At 37.9% G+C, this 22,485-nt stretch overlaps 1 protein-coding gene across 1 annotated transcript; it reads right to left on the bottom strand.

The window, feature by feature from the left end:
• Window positions 1-1,481: 1,481 nt before the first annotated feature.
• Window positions 1,482-16,778, bottom strand: nt5c2l1 (5'-nucleotidase, cytosolic II, like 1). The gene is given in 19 exon segments (XM_058412493.1): window positions 1,482-3,260; window positions 3,263-3,313; window positions 3,470-3,556; window positions 4,621-4,797; window positions 4,889-4,943; window positions 5,068-5,119; window positions 6,325-6,495; window positions 6,649-6,715; window positions 6,812-6,913; window positions 7,373-7,414; window positions 7,553-7,636; window positions 8,800-8,853; window positions 9,569-9,662; window positions 9,772-9,829; window positions 10,948-11,039; window positions 13,056-13,151; window positions 13,723-13,840; window positions 14,359-14,432; window positions 16,604-16,778. Coding segments are annotated over 19 exon segments (1,554 nt in total). The 5' UTR covers window positions 16,651-16,778; the 3' UTR covers window positions 1,482-3,227.
• Between the last annotated feature and the right edge of the window lie 5,707 nt (window positions 16,779-22,485).

The following is a 22,485-nucleotide window of genomic DNA, read 5'->3' as shown; positions in this document are numbered from 1 at the left end:
TTTTTCATGTACTGCTGTTACATGTAAATAACACAGGTTTAACTTTTATTTTAAAATCTCATGCATTAAATATTTACAATACAAATTAAATACTGATCAGTTAGCAAAATCTCATTTTCAGTAAAACAATAAGACAACAGATCCAAACTGCAAGGAAATATGCAAATATCTACAATTTTCTTTTTTTATTAATTACGCAGCATGATCATTATGTTTTAAAGGAGAAATTGGAGTTTAGTTCTATACAAAAGTTCAAACTAAAGTAAAAGTTTTAGAAGAAATACTTGCTGAAATTCATGCGAATGTCTCCTGACGGCTCAACAATTCATCAAAAGCTTATAAATAAAAAAATTTAAAGTACGAGATCTTAACTTTAATACACCTTTGTATAACCTTAATCAACTCTACAAAGTTATAATATAATATCTGATATATTCATTAATATCTATTTGTTTCGTTTTGTCTGGATATTTGTCTCATTTCTAATATTTTACAAGTAATTGGATTATATTTCTAAAAGACAAATAACGATTAATACAAGTGTCTATAACATGTTTAGAATATGTTTAGAATTTTCGCTTTCAGTTGGTAGCATTCAATTAAGTGTAAGAAATAATTTGTGTCCTAACACAAATCAAGTTTTTGGTCTAGTAATATAATATAAATACAGTATAAAATAATAAATAGTATAAAATAAAAACTTTGAGTGTATAACACTTTAATCTTATGTTTTAAGTAAATTTGTTTTTTGTTATATTGTGTACCCTTAAATTCTGGTATTTAGTAATTTTTGTTATATTTTTATTTTATTATTTATTTTGATTTCATTTCATTTGATTTTATTTATTTTTTATTTTATTTATTACCTTATTACCTATCTAATTGATTTATACACAAACCTTTAAATTTTTTTACAGAAGTCACCTCGGTTCTTAAATCCTGCATATATGTGCTAAAATAAATATTATATATAAAAAAAAAAAAATATATATATATATATATATATATATATATATATATATATATTAAAATAAAAAAGAACAACGTTTCATGAAATAAATCCAATAGGATCAAAAAAAATTTTTTTATTAAAATCTGGATACACGCTTAATTTTTAAGAAATGAAAACACAGGCTGTAAAAACACACACATGATCTGCTTTGGATAAAGTAATATATAAGATTATATGAATCGTGACATAACACACATCTGAACATGAAAAAATCCTGAGACTCTTAATAATAATAATAATAATAATAATAATAATGGTAATAATAATAATAGATTTATATAATGCCTTTTGAAGACCTGTAGTCACTTTTACAAGCATTAGCTCAAGCAATGGACAGGTTTCAAGATTCAGGATTTTATCTCTTTCTCTCTCTCTCTCACACACACACACACACACACACACACACACACACACACACACACATGCAGAGTTATATACAGTATTATACACATGCAGTTAAAATTGAAACCTCTTGCTTAGACTGTGCCTTTAAATAACTACATTAAAAATAATAAGTGTTCGTACAGGAATAGAAAGAAAGAAAGAAGGTTTTTCCTAATTATAGACCATAAAAGGCAGAACTTTTGGAATGTGGGCGTGTCTTTAAAGCTATATATGTAGTTAAGAGCAGCTGCGAGTGGGCGTGTCTTAAAAACCATGAGTGGAATGTATATATATATAGATATATATTATATATTTAAAGCAATATATACTCTTTTTAGATAGATTTCTGACAGGATTTCTTTTTCAGTCATATAAAAATAGCTCTACATATTTAACGCTAAAATACTTGACGAGAATCTGCGATTCTAAGCAGATGCTCATTCAGAAACGCTTCATAGACGTGTCTTGGAGTTAGCCTATAAGCCCGGTGTTTATCTGTGGCAGGTTCGTCTCTTGAAAAGCTCATGAAGGCGACGTACAATGCACACTCGGTCACCTAATAACAATCGGAACCTGAGAGGAGTGACTTAAGTGGCGCAGCTCTTGCTCGTCCTCGATACGAAGAACGACAGGTTAGAGATGGCTGCCGCAAAACGTGGAAGAAGTTTACTAGATAGAATTGGGAATTTTTTTGATTGCGATAGAGAATTTGTCTAAGATCGATCAGGATGATCTCAATAAAAAAGTCTTGTTACTTTAAAAACAAACAAGTACACGTCCATTTCGAAAAGAAAGATTTGGCACTTTACCTCAAGCTAAATACGCAAAATTCTGACCATTCTCACTACAGAACTTGTGTGCTTTTTCATCTTTTTTGGATAATTATGTAGGAACTGAAGGGAATTGTTTATATTCTTGAGTGTTTTGTCTGGTTTTGACAGCTACATGCTAGCTAACACTGCTAGATCTTCAGCTTCACTATTTAGCTAGCTCGTGCTCTGCAGCCCTCGAGAGCTCGATCCCGTGCTCTCACACCTTTAACCATTTCACTTCTGAGCTAATCAGGTCTTCACCTTCCCGCGTCGGACAAATTTCTTTTAGCATTTACGTCGACGTACGTCGTAAGAGACAGCCGACAGAGAGGAGGACTGTGGTAACGTCGTGTCAGAATAGTAACAGGACGGTATTTCCTTAACGGTTTCTATGGCAACACGCACACCAAGGGACGACAGATCTAGTCACGCTACACTATTCTATTTATCGTTAGAACTGAAAATGTCTGAAGTTGTGGGTCTTTTTCAGTTGTGTATTTTCTGATTGGTCAGAAGTTGTTGGGTAATTTCACCTTGTTGTTTCCATAGTAACAATAATACGGTGGAGTTTCTTAGAACTTTCTGGACGGCGTCTCCAGTGTCAGTGCCTTGCGACGTTCAGTTTTCAGACATCATTCTAAACATTGTTTTTTTTTTTTATTTTAAGAGAGACATAAAACAAAAGTCAATCTGGGCCGAACTGTTCTAGAGAAACGATCCGGAACTTTCCATCATGTGCCATTTGAAATGCTCATTAAAAGGGTTAAAACCTTCACATTCAAGCAGACAAAATGACCGCACAACAATCATCTAAAGAGCTCCAAGGATCAGTTCATCTAACAAGACAGCTCATCATTAACATTAATAATGAGTTATTAAGAGATATACAGCCGCTGAGAGATTCACTCCTGACAGGCTTAATTAGCAAGAGTAGCATTTTTGTATTCCTATAAGGTGGGAAAGTGCAGTTTATTGTGTGGGTTTAACGGTGAAATGTTAAATGTACAAAACGGCGCCGCTCACGTCTCGCCGGTCACGGCTGCGTTCTCCGGTTCTGTTCACAGTTCTCCACCCCACAGTTATCGCCATCACACGGACACCGCCGCTGTTCAGGCAGAAAAACAGCAGATTAATGTAGAACTGGGAACCAGTCGAAAGCATGGATTCAACAAATTATTTGGGTTTGGTGTTTGTCATGGCATTAAAATACTTTTTTTTAATGATTGTAGAATTAACGTGAGGGAAACTCGCTATTTCGCACCTTGATGGATGTGTTTCGGAGGATGGTGGAGATATCCGGGACGGACAGGTCTTTGGTGTGAAGGTCCACAGCTGACTCATGGGGCATCTGATAGAGCAAATTACACGCAATCAGCCTAAACATCCTCACAATGGACATTTCTCTTAACTTTTGAGTTCGTTTTTTGAAGCAGTCTTCTATCAAGTGGATTAGAACTCCGAAAAGGAAGGGTGTGATTGTGTCATAAAACGTAACAGCCAATCACGTCCGATATGCAAATGAAGCAGCAGTTTGCAAGGAATGGAGACTGGGAGGACATGAACGTATTTTGTTATATATATATATATATATATATATATATATTCACAGATCTTATGTTTTCAATTAAATGTGTAAGTTTATGTGGGCAAAAGTATGTGCACCCCTGACCATCACACTCATTATGTGGTTCTTCCTCAAAATGTTGCCGAAAAATTAGGAGCACATAAGGTTGTATAGGATGTCTTTGTGTGCTTGTAGTCTCACACAAAATGGAAAACAAAACAGAATATAAACCACAGTGTGAAAAGTAAAACCAGTGTAAAAACAATATAACATAACAAAAAATATTAATATTAATATTTACATATTTCTTTTTGCATTTGGCTATTTAATAAAAGAAGGGGGTTCTAGTTCATATGTAAAACATGTTCCTCAATCATATGAGATGTAATATACACACTACTTTAATTTTTTAAAGTAATTATTCATATTTTTTGCTTCTTAATTAATGGCTTTTTCTCACCCGATTCTGTCATTCTCTTTGTTATAAAGGTCATAATAAAGACCAAATAAAAACAGAATGAAAATATAATAAATATACATTATGACACTATCGTAGTAACAATTATACATTTAATAAAATGCTGCCAAAATTGTATATGATCAATTTGTTCATTGAACCAGATCAGAATATACTGTATTATCATTATTATTATTATTATTATTATTATTATTATTATTATTATTATTATTATTATTATTATTAATGATGGTGATGCTGGCTATTATTATTATTTTTATTTTTTCATTATAATTATTATTATTATTATCATCATTAATGATGGTTATCCTGGCAACTCTGATGATGATGATGATTATTATTATTGTTATATATTATTATTTTTGATTACCAGGACAAATGGTGCTCTGAACAGGTAGCTGAGTGGGTAGTGCAGCAGGTTGAGGCAGGACGCAGCGTAGAGATCTGCGTATCTCAGCAGCTGGCTGGCAAACAGGGTTTTTGTGGAGCCGCTGCGTAGCATACTTCCCATCTTTCCATAACACAGCTCCATCCCGTACGTCACCGTCTGTAAATCACACACACACACACAGGCTGAAACTCTGAAATTATCCACACTGACCAGACGAATCCCAGACTGTGAGTGATGCAGGACTCACCTTAATCTTACTCTGGATGAGATTAACATCTGATCCATTTCCGAAGTCTGAATCCCTGCAATGACAGTAAGGAGGAGATGCGCGTTAGACTTTCCTGCCATCTGCTGGTCAGTTCAAATATCAGCACTTTCATACTGCTGTGGAATCTGGTACGGAAAACCAGTGTGATGACCACCTACTTATGAAGCTCGGCGAGGTAAATATCCAGCTGCCTCAGCTCCTCAAACATCTCTGAAGAGAGCAAAGACAGGTCCACTGTAACTCAATACAATCAAATACATCCAAGCTGTCAAACAGACAAGATTTGCACTGAATCTATGTGGATTATTAGATTAGGACTAAGAACTACGTTTTTCAGGAAGGAACTTTTTTTCAGTGATCTGAAAACATGTTAAATCATACCTAGCTAGTTTAGCTCTTAATTACGTTAATGATAAAAGTCTTTCCTGCGCCTTTAAAATGGAGCACCGCTGCCAGACAGCTACTCTACTCGGTCCGCAGGCTTGGATTACATCCTGGCATCAGCTGAAAGTCAATTTCCTTAAAAGCGCCTGCCACAATAAACGTTCTTCTAATCACTTCCCCTGCCTTTCCACCTGTTTCGGTCCCGTCCAAAAAAAAAAACAAAACAAAACCACATCTAATAACAACTGATCATCAGATTAGACCTCCTTAGTCAGGAGGTGTTCGTTTTCTATAAAAGCAGCCGTAATAATAAGTAGGTAGGTGAGTTTTATCTATAAAGCACATTTGCAACATCAGTAGTTGAACAAAATGTAATGCATTAATCATACAGATCTGGCAACCGCTCGATCTAGTCCCAACACTAGATAAAAACTCAATCATAAAACTTTTCCTGTCTTCAGAGTAAACAGCAGTTGACAGACAGGGTATAATAAATAAATATTGATTCCCAAAGATAAAATAGTAAATAAAGATCCGAGCAGCAGTTATCAGAGTTTAAGCGCTTTAAGAGATTTAAGTGAATGAGTAAAAAGAATTAATATAATGTATTATTAACGTTTGTGTTATGGGAAGGATTATAATTATTTTTATTATTATCAAATGTGTAAATATTTTAATTGGAGATTATATACGGCAGTGACGCTAGCTGAGTTTCACCTAGGGTTAGTATTTAACTATTAGAAACTACACAGAGATACATAGTTTATGTTATTTAATAATTTAAAAAATTGGGTAATTGCGGTGGTATAAGAAAAATAAACCACTACAGGACTGGACTTTCGATGTGATGACCGAACTCCACACATATTCCTGTTACTGTAGTCGTTTTTTATTTTTATTTTCACTTATATTAATTGTTTGACTGTGATCACTGTTGCACTCACTTTCTAACCCCTCTGTCACAGCTAAAATGTAATAAAACTAACACTGTGTGAACTTTCTATCATCTACACGTCTACGTGAGCGCTCACCATGTTTGTCCGTCCACACCTGCAGCTCCTTGGTCAGCTCAGGCACCACCAGGAAGGTTTTCCAACCCTGACGCTTCTTAGACTTCAGGATGTCTCCGAATATGTGATCTCCTACGTATAGGATCTCTTTCCCCTTCACATCCAGCAAGTCACAGATGATATCTGAGGAACCTGATGTTGGAACACCGCGGAATGTAAATGTAAAAAGATTCATGGAGTCTGAGTTTTTAGTATGATCACTGTGATGCATTAATCATACAGATCTGGCAACCCTCAATCCAGTCAACACTAGATATAAAAAATTAAATCATGAACTTTTCCTACCTCCAGAGTAGACAGTGTCGTGCTGCAGGTGTCCTGTGTAGGTTCCTATCTTCAACTTCCCCGTGTTCTGATACACACACACACACATACATATATTTTTATACTATATATATTTAACAGCTATTTTTCCAGCGTTTAACTAGAACCAGAAGAGCAGTCCTACCGTGTCCACCTGTCTCAGCACCGTCCCCCCGGCAAAAAACAGTGGCTTCCGTGTGTCCACCACCACCAGGTCAAAAAACATCCGCCATGTCTTTTCTGGGTACTAAAAGAAATATATACAACCATTATTTCATTCACAGAACCATAAAGTTATATACTCTCATATATAAATAGATGGATGGATGGATGGATGGATGGATGGATGGATGGATAGATAGATCCTTAAAGTATCCTTAAACTCCTGTAAGTATCCTTTAAAGGACCTTACAGGATCTGCTGTTAACATTTTGGTGGGCTGTTTTTGCAGCCAAAAGGGGGACCAACACAATATTACGCAGGTGGTCATAATGTTATGCCTGATCTGTGTGTGTGTGTGTGTGTGTGTGTGTGTGTGTATATATATATAAAGATAATCTAATCAGTAAGTGTAGCAATTTTGATAGTATTAGGTATTCATGCATCATGAGTATATAATAAAAATACATAAAGGATGAATGGTGCAAACATTATAAAAAAATAATAAAATTATAAAAATATAAAAATATATAAAATGATTACGCACCTTTGAGCCATGTGGAAAATCTAACAAATACTTCATGATGGCCTGTGTAGAAAGAGAAAAAGACATGACATTATGTAATGAGTTATAGAGTAAGTGTGCTCGTTGATATGGAGAGTAAGAAGCTGATCCCAGGTCAGTTTCTCCTGGTTTAAACTAATCCCAGTCCCATGAAACACTGACCTCAGTGTAGTTGTAGTCACTGTTGGTGGCCAGGAACACTTTTGCAACCTCCTTTAGGCGGGTTAGCAATACAGAAATTCGAGGCTGGATCAGAGAGACAGAGAGAGAGGGTTGGGAGGAGACAGATAGACAAATAGAATGTGAGTGAGAGAGAGCAATTGTGTGTGTGTGTGTGAGAGAGAGACAGAGAGAATTTTGACAAGAGAGCGAGAGGGATAAATAGGCAGAAATACAGGCAAACAGAGGGAGAGGGAGTGAGAGAGAGAGAGAGAGAGAGAGAGAGAGAAACAAACAGAGAGGCAGACAGAATGTAGGCAAGAGAGTTAAAGAGGGCGAGACAGGCAGACAGACAGAGAGAGAGAGAAAGAGATAGGCAGAGAGACAGAATGTGAGTGTGAGAGAGCGAGTGTGTGCATGTGTGTGTGTGTGTGTGAGAGAGAGAGAGAGAGAGAGAGACACATACACAGACAGACAGACAGAATGTGGGCAAGAGAGTTAAAGAGGGCGAGACAGGCAGACAGACAGAGAGAGAGAAAGAGATAGGCAGAGAGACAGAATGTGAGTGTGAGAGAGCGAGTGTGTGTGTGTGTGTGTATGTGTGTGTGTGTGTGAGAGAGAGAGAGAGAGAGAGAGAGAGACAGACAGACAGATAGACAGAATGTGGGCAAGAGAGTGAGATGGAGAAACAGGCAGAAAAACAGACAGACATTGGGAGAGAGAGAGAGAGAGAGAGAGAGAGAGAGAGAGAGACAGACAGACAGACAGACAGACAGACAGATGGAATTTAGGCAAGAGAGTGAAAGAGCACGAGAGGGAGAAACAGACAGACAGACAGAATGTAGGCAAGAAAGTGAGAGACAGCGAGAGGGAGAAACAGACAGAGGGAGAGGGAGTGAGAGAGAGAGAGAGAGACAGACAGACAGAATGTAGGCAAGAGAGTGAAAGAGAGCGAGACAGGCAGACAGACAGAGAAAGAGAGAGAGAAAGAGAGACAGAATGTGGGCAAGAGAGCGAGAGGGAGAAACAGGCAGAAAGACAGACAGAGAGACAGAACGAGAGAGAGAGAGAGAGAGAGAGAGAATTTCTTAGAAATAACCTTTAATTAAATGCAACACTTAAAGCAAATCAGGAAGAACAATTAGACTAAGATTTAATGCTCCCTGATTCCGCGTGTCACCTTTGGCAACACCAAGACCTTGAGTTAACATCTACACCTCATTAAACACACTCCAGAGATCATCACTTACATCCCTGATCACGTATTTCTCCAGATTCTGCACCGTTCTCTCCTTCAGGGATCCCTGTGGTTCGGAAAAAACAGGAGAAAAATCCTCTTTTAGCCCAGTGAGGTTCAGCCACATGCCAGGTTGAGCAGAGCGGCACAGAACAGTAGCTTGGGAGGAGTGAAATGAACTGGTTTCACTGTAAATTTATCAGCAAAACTTTATACGGTGATACGTATGATGTAATCGAAGAAATGTCATGATATTGTTTGTCTGAACTGTCAGATAGCAGGAAACGTGAAATCAGAACGACGTCATCGAGTTCAGGTCCATGGAAGCACCCAAGAAAGTGTGTGTGTGCGTGTTGTTAGCAACATGCTAGGTATCTAATACCAGAGATCATGAGTGTATAATGTGAAAACCGTGAACTGGTTACTGTTAGAAGTTTAACCAAAGCATTACGGCCATGTTCATTGATCTAAAGTAAACTAACAACTGTTTGATTTGACGTCACATGCTAAAGGATACCTCGAGAAGGCAATTTCTTAGTCAGAGGTTGGATATGAAGCTATCGTTTAACAGCGGATCAGACAGACAACCTCAAAAACTACATGTTAGAGGAGCTCAATTAGTAACCAAGTCTGTTGCGGTTTGCATGATGCTAAACTGCTAGTTAGCGGCGCCTCCATTACCCTACTATAAGCTCCTGTGCAAAAGTTCTGATGCGAATGACAAGCACAAGGGACGTTTTATTCGTGTGTGTGTGTGTGTGTGTGTGTGTGTGGAGTCTCACCGTGTCATGGATGTAATTCATGGCGTCTCGCACGTCCTGAAACATGCTTTTGAACGACATGAACAGGTCACCGTGCTTAAATCCCTTACGGCAGCTGCAGGACAGACAGACACCAATTAATCCTACATATCTTTTCACTGAAGTGTTCAAAGATCTCAGGAAACGACTGTGTTGGATTTCCTGTGCTACAGAAAAACACTCACTTCTGGTATCTGGAGGTGTTGGTGAAGAAGTCCACGAGGCACGTGTACAGGTACGTCTCTGTTTAGAGAAAGCGTTTACACAGTAAGAAGATGTTTAAACCTTTTTCTTGACATTAACTGAACATTCCTGAAGTTAGTAGTCAGTTTATTCAGTACCCTGGGACTAATGGGACCATTATAAGACCTTCGGATGCCTTTAAACTCGCTGCATTTCATTCCACACTCCTACCATGTTGTTCACCTTGTAACTAAAGTGCATGGTGTGTGTTAATCATCCTCTGATGTGTTTTGTAACTGAAACACACACACAGGCTTTTCACACTGCACTAAACCCCGGATTAGCGTCGTTCCAAACACCTCTTTTAAACCCGGGTAAAGAGACGTTTCACACTTGTCATTTGAAAGCAATGTTAGCACCGGGGTTAAGAAACACTGCTCCGGAGCAGGGGTCAGCACCGCATTTGCGATTGTTATCCCCGCACTGCTTTGCTAAGTTTGTTCAGTGTGAAACGGAGCGGTGTTTGCTTGCTGCTGCTGGACGCTTGGCAACAGACAGCCAATCAGAAATTGAGCAGCGAGGCCCATGTCACGTCAGTAACCGGAAACGTGTGAACACATTGCCTGCTGTTCGTCCAATCAGTGACAGCGACACCGCAAATATGCGAATAGGAACATTAACCCAGGGTTTAGGAAGGTCCACTGTGAAACGTCTGGTAATGAATACCCAGGATTCACAGACAACCCCAGGTATAGTATGAGCAGTGTGAAACGTGATTAAGTTTATCCAGGGTTTAGGATGACCCAGGGTTAACAATTTCAAGTGTGAAAAGCCCTACACTCTATCATAGTGTCTCTCCTGTTCTGAGATCCATCACCGGAATAATATCTGCTCAGCTATGGTCCTGTATTAGATTTGTGGTCCTTTATTCTAACCTCTTTTCATCCATCCATCCATTTTCTATACCCACTTTATTCCTAATTAGGGTCACGGGGATCTGCTGGAGACACACACTCACCCCTATGGGCAATTTAGAATTACCAATCAACCTAATGTACATGTTTTTAGAGTACCCGGAGTAAACCCACGTAAGCACAGGGAGAAAGGTTCCGATTCGAACCCAGGACCTTCTTGCTGTGAGGCAACAGTGCTAACTTTTTGGAAAGTGTTGTTGGTACCTGAGAGGTTAAAGAGTGTGTTGAGGATGTAGAATCGCTCTGTGTCATCTCTCTGGATGAATCCATTGGGGTAGTACTCCTGAATCTCCACTCTGCACATACACACACGTGAGAAATCACATCTGGCTTCCTCATTAGGGAGAATTTTCAATTTAACATGTAGAATTTATTTCCTGAATTTATATATTCCTGTCAATGGCAGTTGTTATTAAAGCGCTATACCAGTTGCATTGAATTGAACTGCTCTACACTAATATTACACCCCAGAGACCAAAACCAAGATTTGTACTAATGACTGAAAATAAACATCTCTACAGTAAAGTTTTCAGCTGTATTCCTGTCCCAAAAGCCCAGAAACTGAATCTGACACATGCAATTCTCCAAAAAATAAAGAGCATATCCACAAGAGCTTATAAGCTCCATAAGCTCGCTCCCAGCTCCTGAAATAAGACTCAAAATTAAATAATAAAAAGAGCAAAGAATCAACGTGACGACTGCAAGCTTCTAATCCCAATAATTATTAATAATTAACTGTTTAAAGAAATTAATTAAGTGAACAAAGAAAACTATTCAATAAATGCTCAAATCAATAAATGTTGTGGAAATAAATAAATAAATAAATAAATAAATAAATAAATAAATAAATTTATGAATATTATTATGTTTTTGTTTAATTATTTAAAATATTTTCTTCTTTAAAATTAATTATTACAGAAAAATTCAATCATAGTCACATTAAAATCTGAAGCAGAGACCCCCCAAAAAACCCAGGAATGGAAAGAAAACCATTCTAATTCTTTACTGGGATTATTGTCTGTTAAAAAAAAAAGCCCTTCATATTGACTGCAACCTCAAACTAACCTTAAAATTCATAGTTGGTTCCCAAATTTGACGCTGGAACCAGTGACTGAAATGAGTGACAACTGTTTTCAAACTGGAACCAAAAATCTTTGCTGGAACCAAAAAAGCTCAGTTATTTGTCTCCTGAGGCTGGAATTCTCACTCTTAAATTAGGAATTTTATTTAAAAAATGTAATAATGGATATTATTTCTGTAGCATAAGATTAGAACTAAAATTAATTAATATTAATTAATTAATTATTAATTATGATTAGAACAGAACAAAAACTCAGATTGTCAGCAATTATAGTCAATTATTTATTCAAAATTAGGATTGGAATCAAAACCCCTTCAAGTCAGAAATAGATTATTATTGTTGTTATTGTTATTGATAATAATAATAATAATATAATAATAAATAATAATTATTATTATTATTGTTATTATTATTATTTATTTATTTATTTATTTATTTATTTATTTATTTATTTTTAATTATTTAGCTATTATTATTGGTTTTTTTTGTTTGTTTGTTTTTTATTATTTTTTTTATTTTTATTTTTTTAGAATTATAGTTCAGGCTGGGTTTGTAACCAAAGAATGAAAATTATAACGAATTGTTTTCAGATTAAAATTAGAAACCAAAAATTTTTTTAAACTTGAAATTAATCTGAATTAGAATTAGAGCAATATCTTTGCAACTTTTGAAATGTGAAACATCAGCACGTGGGAATCGTTAGCTCACACACACACACACACACACACACACGCTCTCATTCTCAAATCCCCGAGCAGCTTATCGGCTCCTGCACAGAAACCCATCTTACGTTTCATACGTTTCAAACATTTGATCACATCTGATCAGACCGGATAGGATTATATACGACGTAAACCCGAGCAGCTGGATGATTTCAAACACTTTGTGTTCCACAAGCACTTTCAGGAATCCAGTGATAATAAACCAGCTCGAGGCTTGACAACTACAGCACTTTGTTCCAGGTTTAACCTGAGAAGATCTTTTCCACACGGCAGAATGGGCTTTAATGAGCCAGTAAAGAAAGTTGAAGCATGAAAACCCTATGGTGCCTCAACGTTACTTCCCTAAACTCCACCTGATACACACCTCCTCTCTCGCGCTGCTCTGTTGCATCACTGAAGATCTGTTATTGCTTTCTTCACATGATTTTCCCATGAGCTCAGCACTAAAGTCTGACGCAGCTGTTACTCACACCGTGTGGTCATTCGGCACACACTCGGATCTCACTCACCCTCGCAGGTAAACAAAGCCGTGTGTGCACACCAGGACGTTTCCATGCGAGTCCACTTTGAGCAGATTCCCGTAGGTCGAGTCATACACCAAACCTCTGTAGAGCAGCAGGAGACACAAAGCAGAGGGGGGAGAATGAAAAGACAAGCAGGTCTGCAGTCTTTAAGGAAATAAAATACAGTGGTTTGTAGCAGAACCGCTAATCTTATCTGATCCATTGACATTTACTTTACATTTCTGGCATTTGGCAGACGCCCTTATCCATACATTTTAGCTCATTTTATACAACTGAGCAATTGAGGGTTAGAGGCCTGGCTCAAGGGCTCAGCGTGTGTGGACCTGGGATTCAAACTCACAACCTTCTGATCGGTAGTCCATCACCACTAAGAAAAGACATTTACGCCACATGGGATTGTTAATTAGATGAGAATAAAGGCTTGTACTTGACCTAAATGCGTCTATTTAAATAATCATTAAAGTGTGCTGATACATCTGCACATGATAACGAAATAAACGTTGGAGAAAGAAGAAACCTAGATCACCCCGCTCAGGATTTCCACTCATTGTTGTTATCAAGCCTTCAGCAGTGGCTAGTTTGCATAATCCCAGTTGTTTTTACAAGACTGAAAGACTGAAACACAGCCTAACAAAGCTCTCTCAGTACTCACCGCGTGGGGAACGTGGGGTCATACGTGTAACGCAGCAGCTCGTGCGGATAGCCGATGGACACCAGTCTGTCTCTCAGCATCTCAAAACACAGTCCTTCATATTCAGGGGATTTGTATACTGCATGAGAAAAGAACGGAGTCGGTCAGGGTGATGAAATAAGATGTCTGGCAGAGGATCTTACGTTCACATCGGTATTTACATATTCATCCACGAGGCACTTTAATAAAATTCAGTTCAAGCTGAGCAGGTTAAGGTTTTGAACATGCTCTAAGTACTACATCAACAACAGCTCTAAACAGACCTAAGCCACTGTTTGGGGATATATTTATGTCCCCTGCCAATTCTCTCTTGTGTCATATAGCTACTAATAAGAAGGCTACTTTAAACACACTCTGGTCTGCATACTGTACTTCCTCACAGAGGCACGTGATTGGCTAGTGTCGCTGTTATTGACAGGGGAGAGAAAGTACAACATCCCACCCAGAGAGTACCCACTCCCAGCTTCGCTCAAGTCTCCCAGCTATGAATGGCACTTTCTAGCCTAAGCCACATTACTGAGGGCTGTTAACATCACAGGTACTGGGGAAATAAAAGTCTACAAGGGTCCAGTTGAAAAGCCTAAAGAGCGCACTCACCAGCGAGAGTGTAGTCCATGTCGAAGCCATAGCACTTTATTTTCTCCAGAGTCACGCTCTTGTTAACAAACACCCTGAAATTAAAGCAGAGACAAAGTTTAAATCACTTCTATGGAGCAAAATTATTATTTTTTTTTTTGTTAGTTTATTTCCAAAAAAATGAACCATTTGGAGTAATGTTAAGTATCTTAAGTGCATGTTAGCAAACAAATGCTATCTTTTCCCAATGAAAGCTCAGTGCCAGTCTGAATACTGAATGTGTGAGTAGAACTAAAAACATTATTTACCCCTGTCTTCAGACAGACAAACGTCTAGGAAAACTATTTTAAACTATTTTGTGATTATGCTAGCATAACTGAAACTAGCATTAAAAGCCACCAGTGTGATTAAGTTTACTAAGCTCTCTTTTGTTCTACATTATTTGGCATGTACACTAGAATACGGATCATTATTTTCCAAAAAATGTAAATTAGCAAAATAAATAATCAGATCTGTCATATATGAACTTCTTGTCTGTCATTTATCGCTACAAATATTTCATGAAAATGACTGTTGACACTGATTCTGCAAAGACTGGCACTTCTGCTCGCTAATGCGCCTCATATCAGGACGCTGCAGTCATGTGGTCCTTATCAGCAGCTTCGCACACGGTGACGTCATCATCAGCTCGCATGAGACCAGTATTTACGGAATTGCGTCATGGAGGGAGGAGCACGTCATCTGAGCATGTAATCGATGACATAACTTCATCTACGGAGCTTCATCTGAGCTTCGATATGACCAAAAAGCGATAGACGGTGAACTAGCTTCTCCTACACAGACTCACACACCTCTGAAGGATTGTCGATGGAGATCAAGTGCACAAATTTTAACAATGAAAGATATCAGGACGTCTTTTAGACCGGAGTTAAAGACAGCAGCTGTGGAGCGGCTCATAGCATATAGAGTTACAGTTAATATTTTACCACACGGCTCCAGTGTCGTCAACCCGGCAAACTCAGTCGAGCTGCAGACCTTTGCTTGCACATGCAGAGCTAAATCTATCTCTACCGTTCAGGATCAGATCCCGTATTAAACCCGAGGCAGAACCCAATCCAAGCACAGGGACCCAACAGTGGCTCTGTGCACTCCAGGGTTTTGAACTTACAACCTTCTGGAGAGCAGAAGGAAATTGTACCCACTGCCAGTGTAATGAAGATGAATCACCTTCCTAGTACCATAAACGCTGTGATTAATTATTCAGGGATTTGCCAACTTTTGGACCAGTGTACACATTTATGCTTAGTATAGATTAACCACACCAGCTGGGTCAGAACCTCACCAAATCTCAAGATGTGTCTGTGGCCGGATACACAGGATGTAGACGAATCACATGAAAATTTTCTTAAAGAAAAATCAATTCTCAGAGGTGAAAGGTTTGTTTCCTTACATCCTGAGCCAAATCAATAATCCTTCTTGACCACAAAGCACAAACTGTGATCACCCTAAAGCATCAATAAGTATTAAAATATTATCTATTCAATAATTAATATTTAATTAAGAACAATAAGGAAATTAATCCAACTCTATATGTTCCTAAGCATTTTTAAAAAATTTCCAAAGTGCATGTTTTTCCTTCCTCATGGATTCTTTTGCTCCTTTAATACCATTTTACATCACGAACTAGAGAACGCATCAAGGTTCGAGCTCCTGCCTTTTTGTCTAAAAGTGTATTTATAGTGCATTTCATTTTCTATAAACATTATTGTATCTTATAGGATGTGTATAATTAAAAGGAAAAATAATAACTCAAATCAAACAGTACATATAAATAAACTGCAATGTGGACTAATAGATAATCTAGAAAAATTAATAATTAGTGTGCAGAAAGAAAATAAGTTTAAAAGAGGAGTAAATGGTTTTGTTTGTGTAGCTTCGTCCCTCATGAGGAGGTTTTAAAGGTTCTCTGTAGAACCACACAACAGTGTTTTCCATTTAATGCAATTAATTTGCAATTAAGGATCTTTAAGGAACCCTTTGAGAGTATTAGTTGTATTATTAATATTAATAAAGGTGTATTATTATTATTATTATTATTATTATTATCATCAGGTGAGTGATTCCATCAGAGGGGATAGTAATGTTCTCTATCTCCCTATCATTTTTCCTCTCCAGTTCTCCTGTTAACTCACACCATGACAGACAGACAGATAGACAGATAGACAGACAGACAGACAGACAGACAGGTGTCTTGTCTCTTCCTCACCTGTGCTGGAGATCTTTCCCCACGAGCACTTCCACGTTTCCATCCATGCTGCCCTGTCTCTGATGTGTCTCTGCCCACCTCTGCGTCCAGCTGCACTATTTAAACTCGAGCTTCACGTCTTCATCACGCCTGGCCGAGTGTTTGCAGTGCGCACGAGCCGCACCGCAGATCTGCGTGAGGCGCCCCTTTCCTCCCCCAACCCCTCCCCCCTCCCACTTAGCACGCGAAGATCGCGGGCCACGCCCACTGCCACACACTGTGTGTGTGTGTGTGTGTGTGTGTGTGTGTGTGTTTTCTCACAGGGAATCCCATCTTCCTGCGTGTTCTAAGCATTTCAAGTAAATCGTGATAAACTCTTAACCAGGCACGTTCACGCGGTTAATGTTTAATAAGGTGTCGATTGAAATGATTTAAATGTCGATGACAATGCAGCTTGACATGTAAAAGTAAAATAAACGTCTCCTTACAAACAGTTAAAATCGAGTAGCATGTTGTCTGTTTATTATCTAGAAACTAAAATAATTATAAGAATAAGTGATTTGATAAATACATATATACATGTACATCCAGTCACCACCTCCATCAGGAAGGAAGTCCAGGTCAAGTTCAGGAGACGTTTCTTCACCACTGCAATCACCCCGAAGAACCTTCATGCTCTAATACAGCAGGACATAGATATAGATGTACACCTGATACTGAGTGGGTCTCCCTTTTGCTGTTAAAACAGCCCTGACCCGTCCTGCACTGTGTATTCTGTCACCTTTCTATCAGAACCAGGATTAACTTCTTCAGCAGTCTGAGCAACAGTAGCTCGTCTGTTGGATCGGATCACACGGGCCAGCCTTCACTCCCCACGTGCATCAATGAGCCTTGACCACCCATGACCCTGTCGCCAGTTCACCACTGTTCCTTCCTTGGACCATTTTTGATAGATACTGACCACTGCAGACCGGGAACACCCCACAAGAGCTGCAGTTTTGGAGATGCTCTGATCCAGTGGTCTAGCCATCACAATCTGGCCCTTCGTCAAACTCGCTCAAATCCTTACACTTGTCCATTTTTCCTGCTTCTAACATCAACTTTGAGGACAAAATGTTCACTTTCTGCCTAATATATCCCACCCACTAACAGGTGCCTTGATGAGATCATCAGTCTTATTCACATTATGACCACCTTTCAGTGGTCATAATGTTATGGCTGATCAGTGTATATGTATCTGATATATATGTATATAGATATTTACATATACGGCTGGTACAGTACACAGTAAAATTAATAAAAACACCAAGCTACAGAAAACAACAGAACTAAGTACACAAATAGAAAAGTGCAAACGTACAAATCGACTTTTGTATCCAATCAGGTTTATGAACGTAGAAAAATCTCCAGAACTTGTCAGCTTTCGTGTCCACATATCCCCTTTTTATCTTCTAGAAAGCATGAGCTTTAGCTAATTTGAGAAAACATACTCAGATTTGAGTAATTTGCTAGCATTAGCCGGCTAGGTGTATTTGACCATGTTAGCCAGTTTTCTTTGCTAATACCAGGTTAGATTTCATCAATTCCTGTAGCTAACATAAACTGACAAGTCAAATCAGCTCATGCAAATCATGCAAAGTTACATGTTTGAGGTGGAATAAGGTTTTCAAGCGAAACATGACATGAATGTAATCATACCAGTTGAAGATATTTACTTTTTAATACGTGAGTACATTTAAAATGAGCAACTCTTTAACTTCCACTGAATGGAGTAAGGTTTCCACACAACATTGATTATAATTGAAGCAATAAGCCCTGATACATCTAAAACCTCCTATGTATATATATATATATATATATATATATATATATATATATATATATTTCTCTTAACAAAAAACTGCACCACATCAGCGAGTAAGTTTTCTAATCTGTTTATTATTTCGAATATGTAAAGCAACTCCTAGTGAGTGCAATCATATAAACACCTGATCTAAATTACAGCCATAGCTGCTGTTATTGAAAACTAATAAACCTTCTGACCAATCAGGTTCAAGAGTTCAGCATCACTGTGGTAGAATAACAAACTGTGCAGTACATCAACTAATCACAGCTCGCTTTATATTTCCTAATAACTCCCCGAATAGTAGCACTATTGAGCCAATATTGTGTTATATTGTATGTGTGTGTGTGTGTGTGTGCTATCAGTGTAGTGGTGACGCTGGCAGTGCGTGAGATGGGCGTGGGTGTGTGAGTGTAATTTGGGCAGAGCGCATGGTTTGCACGTGTAGATTGTGTTATCTGGAAAGCACAGCAAGAACACGCTATTCTCAACGCAGCAATGACACTCGTACCATGAACATCATGTACGTTAACCGTGAGAGTTAATATCACTGCTGTGTGAGAATGGAGTGCCAGCTCCAGCGACCCAGCTCTAGGCCCAGCTCCACGCCTGGTAGTGGTCAGGGTAAAGGTGGGGCTAAATATCATGCAGAAAAATAATTATTTAAAGTATTTTCTATCAATGAGTTTAACTAGTGATGAGCTGTAGGAATGGATTTGGGTACCTGAGGTTTGTTATTGAAAAGGATAAAAACAATATGCAAGTTTTTTTGTTCAAAAACATAAAGTCTTTTGTTGTTTAGCTGCCACCTAGTGGTCATCAGTTTATAATGACGTACCAAAGTGTGGTCTGTGTGAAAGTTTTGTTTTCTAAGAGTATGATTATACTGTCTGGAGTTTCACATGTTCTCACTGTGTCATTGTGGGTTTTTTCCCCCGTTCTCTCACTTCCTCCAGCCTCACAAAACCATGCCAGTGTGTGGACTGTATATACTAAATTTCTCCCTAGCTGTGAATCAGTGGAAGAATGTGTGGATGAGTGAGTGTGTGGAAGAATGTGTGGATGAGTGAGTGTGTGGATGAGTGGATGAATTAATGTATTAATGAGAGTGTGAATAAGTGGATAAATTAGTGGATGAATGAGTGGATGAATTAGTGTGTGGATGAGTGGATGGATGAGTGAGTGTGTGAATGAGTGGAAGAATGTGTGGATGAGTGAGTGTGTGGATGAGTGGATGAATTAATGTATTAATGAGAGTGTGAATAAGTGGATAAATTAGTGGATGAATGAGTGGATGAATTAGTGTGTGAATAAGTGGATGGATGAGTGAGTGTGTGAATGAGTGGATGAATGTGTGGATGAGTGAGTGTGTGGATGAGTGGATGAATTAATGTATTAATGAGAGTGTGAATAAGTGGATAAATTAGTGGATGAATGAGTGGATGAATTAGTGTGTGAATAAGTGGATGGATGAGTGAGTGTGTGAATGAGTGGATGAATGTGTGGATGAGTGAGTGTGTGGATGAGTGGATGAATTAATGTATCAATGAGAGTGTGAATAAGTGGATAAATTAGTGGATGAATGAGTGGATGAATTAGTGTGTGAATAAGTGGATGGATGAGTGAGTGTGTGAATGAGTGGATGAATGTGTGGATGAATGTGTCAATGAATAAGTGAATGAATGTGTGAATGAGTGGATGAATGTGTGTGTGAATGGATGAATGGGTGTGTGAATGAGTGGTTGAATAAGTGAATGAATGAGTGGATGAATGCTTGGATGAATGAGTGCTTAAATGTGCTGAATGAGTGGATAAATAAGTGTGTAAGTGGATGAATGAGTGGTTGAATGAGTGGATGAATAAAAGTGTGAGTGGATGAATGAATGAATGAATGAATGAATGAGTGGATGAATGAATGAATGAATGAATGAGTGGATGAATAAGTGGATGAATAAGTGTGTGAGTTGATGACTGAATGAATGAATGAATGAATGAATGAATGAGTGGATGAATAAGTGGATGAATAAGTGTGTGAGTTGATGACTGAATGAATGAATGAATGAGTGGATGAATAAGTGTGTGAGTTGATGACTGAATGAATGAGTGGATGAATAGGTGTGTGAGTTGAATGAATGAATGAATGAATGAGTGGATGAATGTGTGTGAGTTGATGACTGAATGAATGAGTGGATGAATAAGTGTGTGAGTTGAATGAATGAATGAATGAATGAATGAGTGGATGAATAAGTGTGTGAGTTGATGACTGAATGAATGAGTGGATGAATAAGTGTGTGAGTTGATGACAATGAATGAATGAATGAATGAATGAATGAATGAGTGGATGAATAAGTGTGTGAGTTGAATGAATGAATGAATGAGTGGATGAATAAGTGTGTGAGTTGATGACTGAATGAATGAGTGGATGAATAAGTGTGTGAGTTGATGACTGAATGAATGAGTGGATGAATAAGTGTGTGAGTTGAATGAATGAATGAATGAGTGGATGAATAAGTGTGTGAGTTGAATGAATGAATGAATGAGTGGATGAATAAGTGTGTGAGTTGAATGAATGAATGAATGAATGAATGAGTGGATGAATAAGTGTGTGAGTTGATGACAATGAATGAATGAATGAATGAATGAATGAGTGGATGAATAAGTGTGTGAGTTGATGACTGAATGAATGAATGAGTGGATGAATAAGTGTGTGAGTTGAATGAATGAATGAATGAATGAGTGGATGAATAAGTGTGTGAGTTGATGACTGAATGAATGAGTGGATGAATAAGTGTGTGAGTTGATGACAATGAATGAATGAATGAATGAATGAGTGGATGAATAAGTGTGTGAGTTGAATGAATGAATGAATGAGTGGATGAATAAGTGTGTGAGTTGATGACTGAATGAATGAGTGGATGAATAAGTGTGTGAGTTGATGACTGAATGAATGAGTGGATGAATAAGTGTGTGAGTTGATGACTGAATGAATGAATGAATGAGTGGATGAATAAGTGTGTGAGTTGATGACTGAATGAATGAATGAATGAATGAGTGGATGAATAAGTGTGTGAGTTGAATGAATGAATGAATGAATGAATGAGTGGATGAATAAGTGTGTGAGTTGATGACTGAATGAATTAGTGGATGAATAAGTGTGTGAGTTGATGACTGAATGAATGAATGAATGAGTGGATGAATAAGTGTGTGAGTTGATGACTGAATGAATGAGTGGATGAATAAGTGTGTGAGTTGATGACTGAATGAATGAGTGGATGAATAAGTGTGTGAGTTGATGACAATGAATGAATGAATGAATGCGTGGATGAATAAGTGTGTGAGTTGATGACTGAATGAATGAGTGGATGAATAAGTGTGTGAGTTGATGACTGAATGAATGAATGAATGAGTGGATGAATAAGTGTGTGAGTTGATGACTGAATGAATGAGTGGATGAATAAGTGTGTGAGTTGATGACTGAATGAATGAATGAATGAGTGGATGAATAAGTGTGAGTTGATGACTGAATGAATGAATGAATGAGTGGATGAATAAGTGTGTGAGTTGATGACTGAATGAATGAGTGGATGAATAAGTGTGTGAGTTGATGACTGAATGAATGAGTGGATGAATAAGTGTGTGAGTTGATGACAATGAATGAATGAATGAATGAGTGGATGAATAAGTGTGTGAGTTGATGACTGAATGAATGAATGAGTGGATGAATAAGTGTGTGAGTTGATGACTGAATGAATGAGTGGATGAATAAGTGTGTGAGTTGATGACTGAATGAATGAGTGGATGAATAAGTGTGTGAGTTGAATGAATGAATGAATGAATGAGTGGATGAATAAGTGTGTGAGTTGAATGAATGAATGAATGAATGAATGAGTGGATGAATAAGTGTGAGTTGATGACTGAATGAATGAGTGGATGAATAAGTGTGTGAGTTGAATGAATGAATGAATGAATGAGTGGATGAATAAGTGTGTGAGTTGAATGAATGAATGAATGCGTGGATGAATAAGTGTGTGAGTTGATGACTGAATGAATGAGTGGATGA

This window comes from Hemibagrus wyckioides, linkage group LG16 (assembly GCF_019097595.1).
Source record: "Hemibagrus wyckioides isolate EC202008001 linkage group LG16, SWU_Hwy_1.0, whole genome shotgun sequence".
Taxonomy (NCBI): domain Eukaryota; kingdom Metazoa; phylum Chordata; class Actinopteri; order Siluriformes; family Bagridae; genus Hemibagrus; species Hemibagrus wyckioides.
Note: the sequence above shows the minus strand (reverse complement) of the source record. Positions and strands in the feature narration are given on the sequence as shown.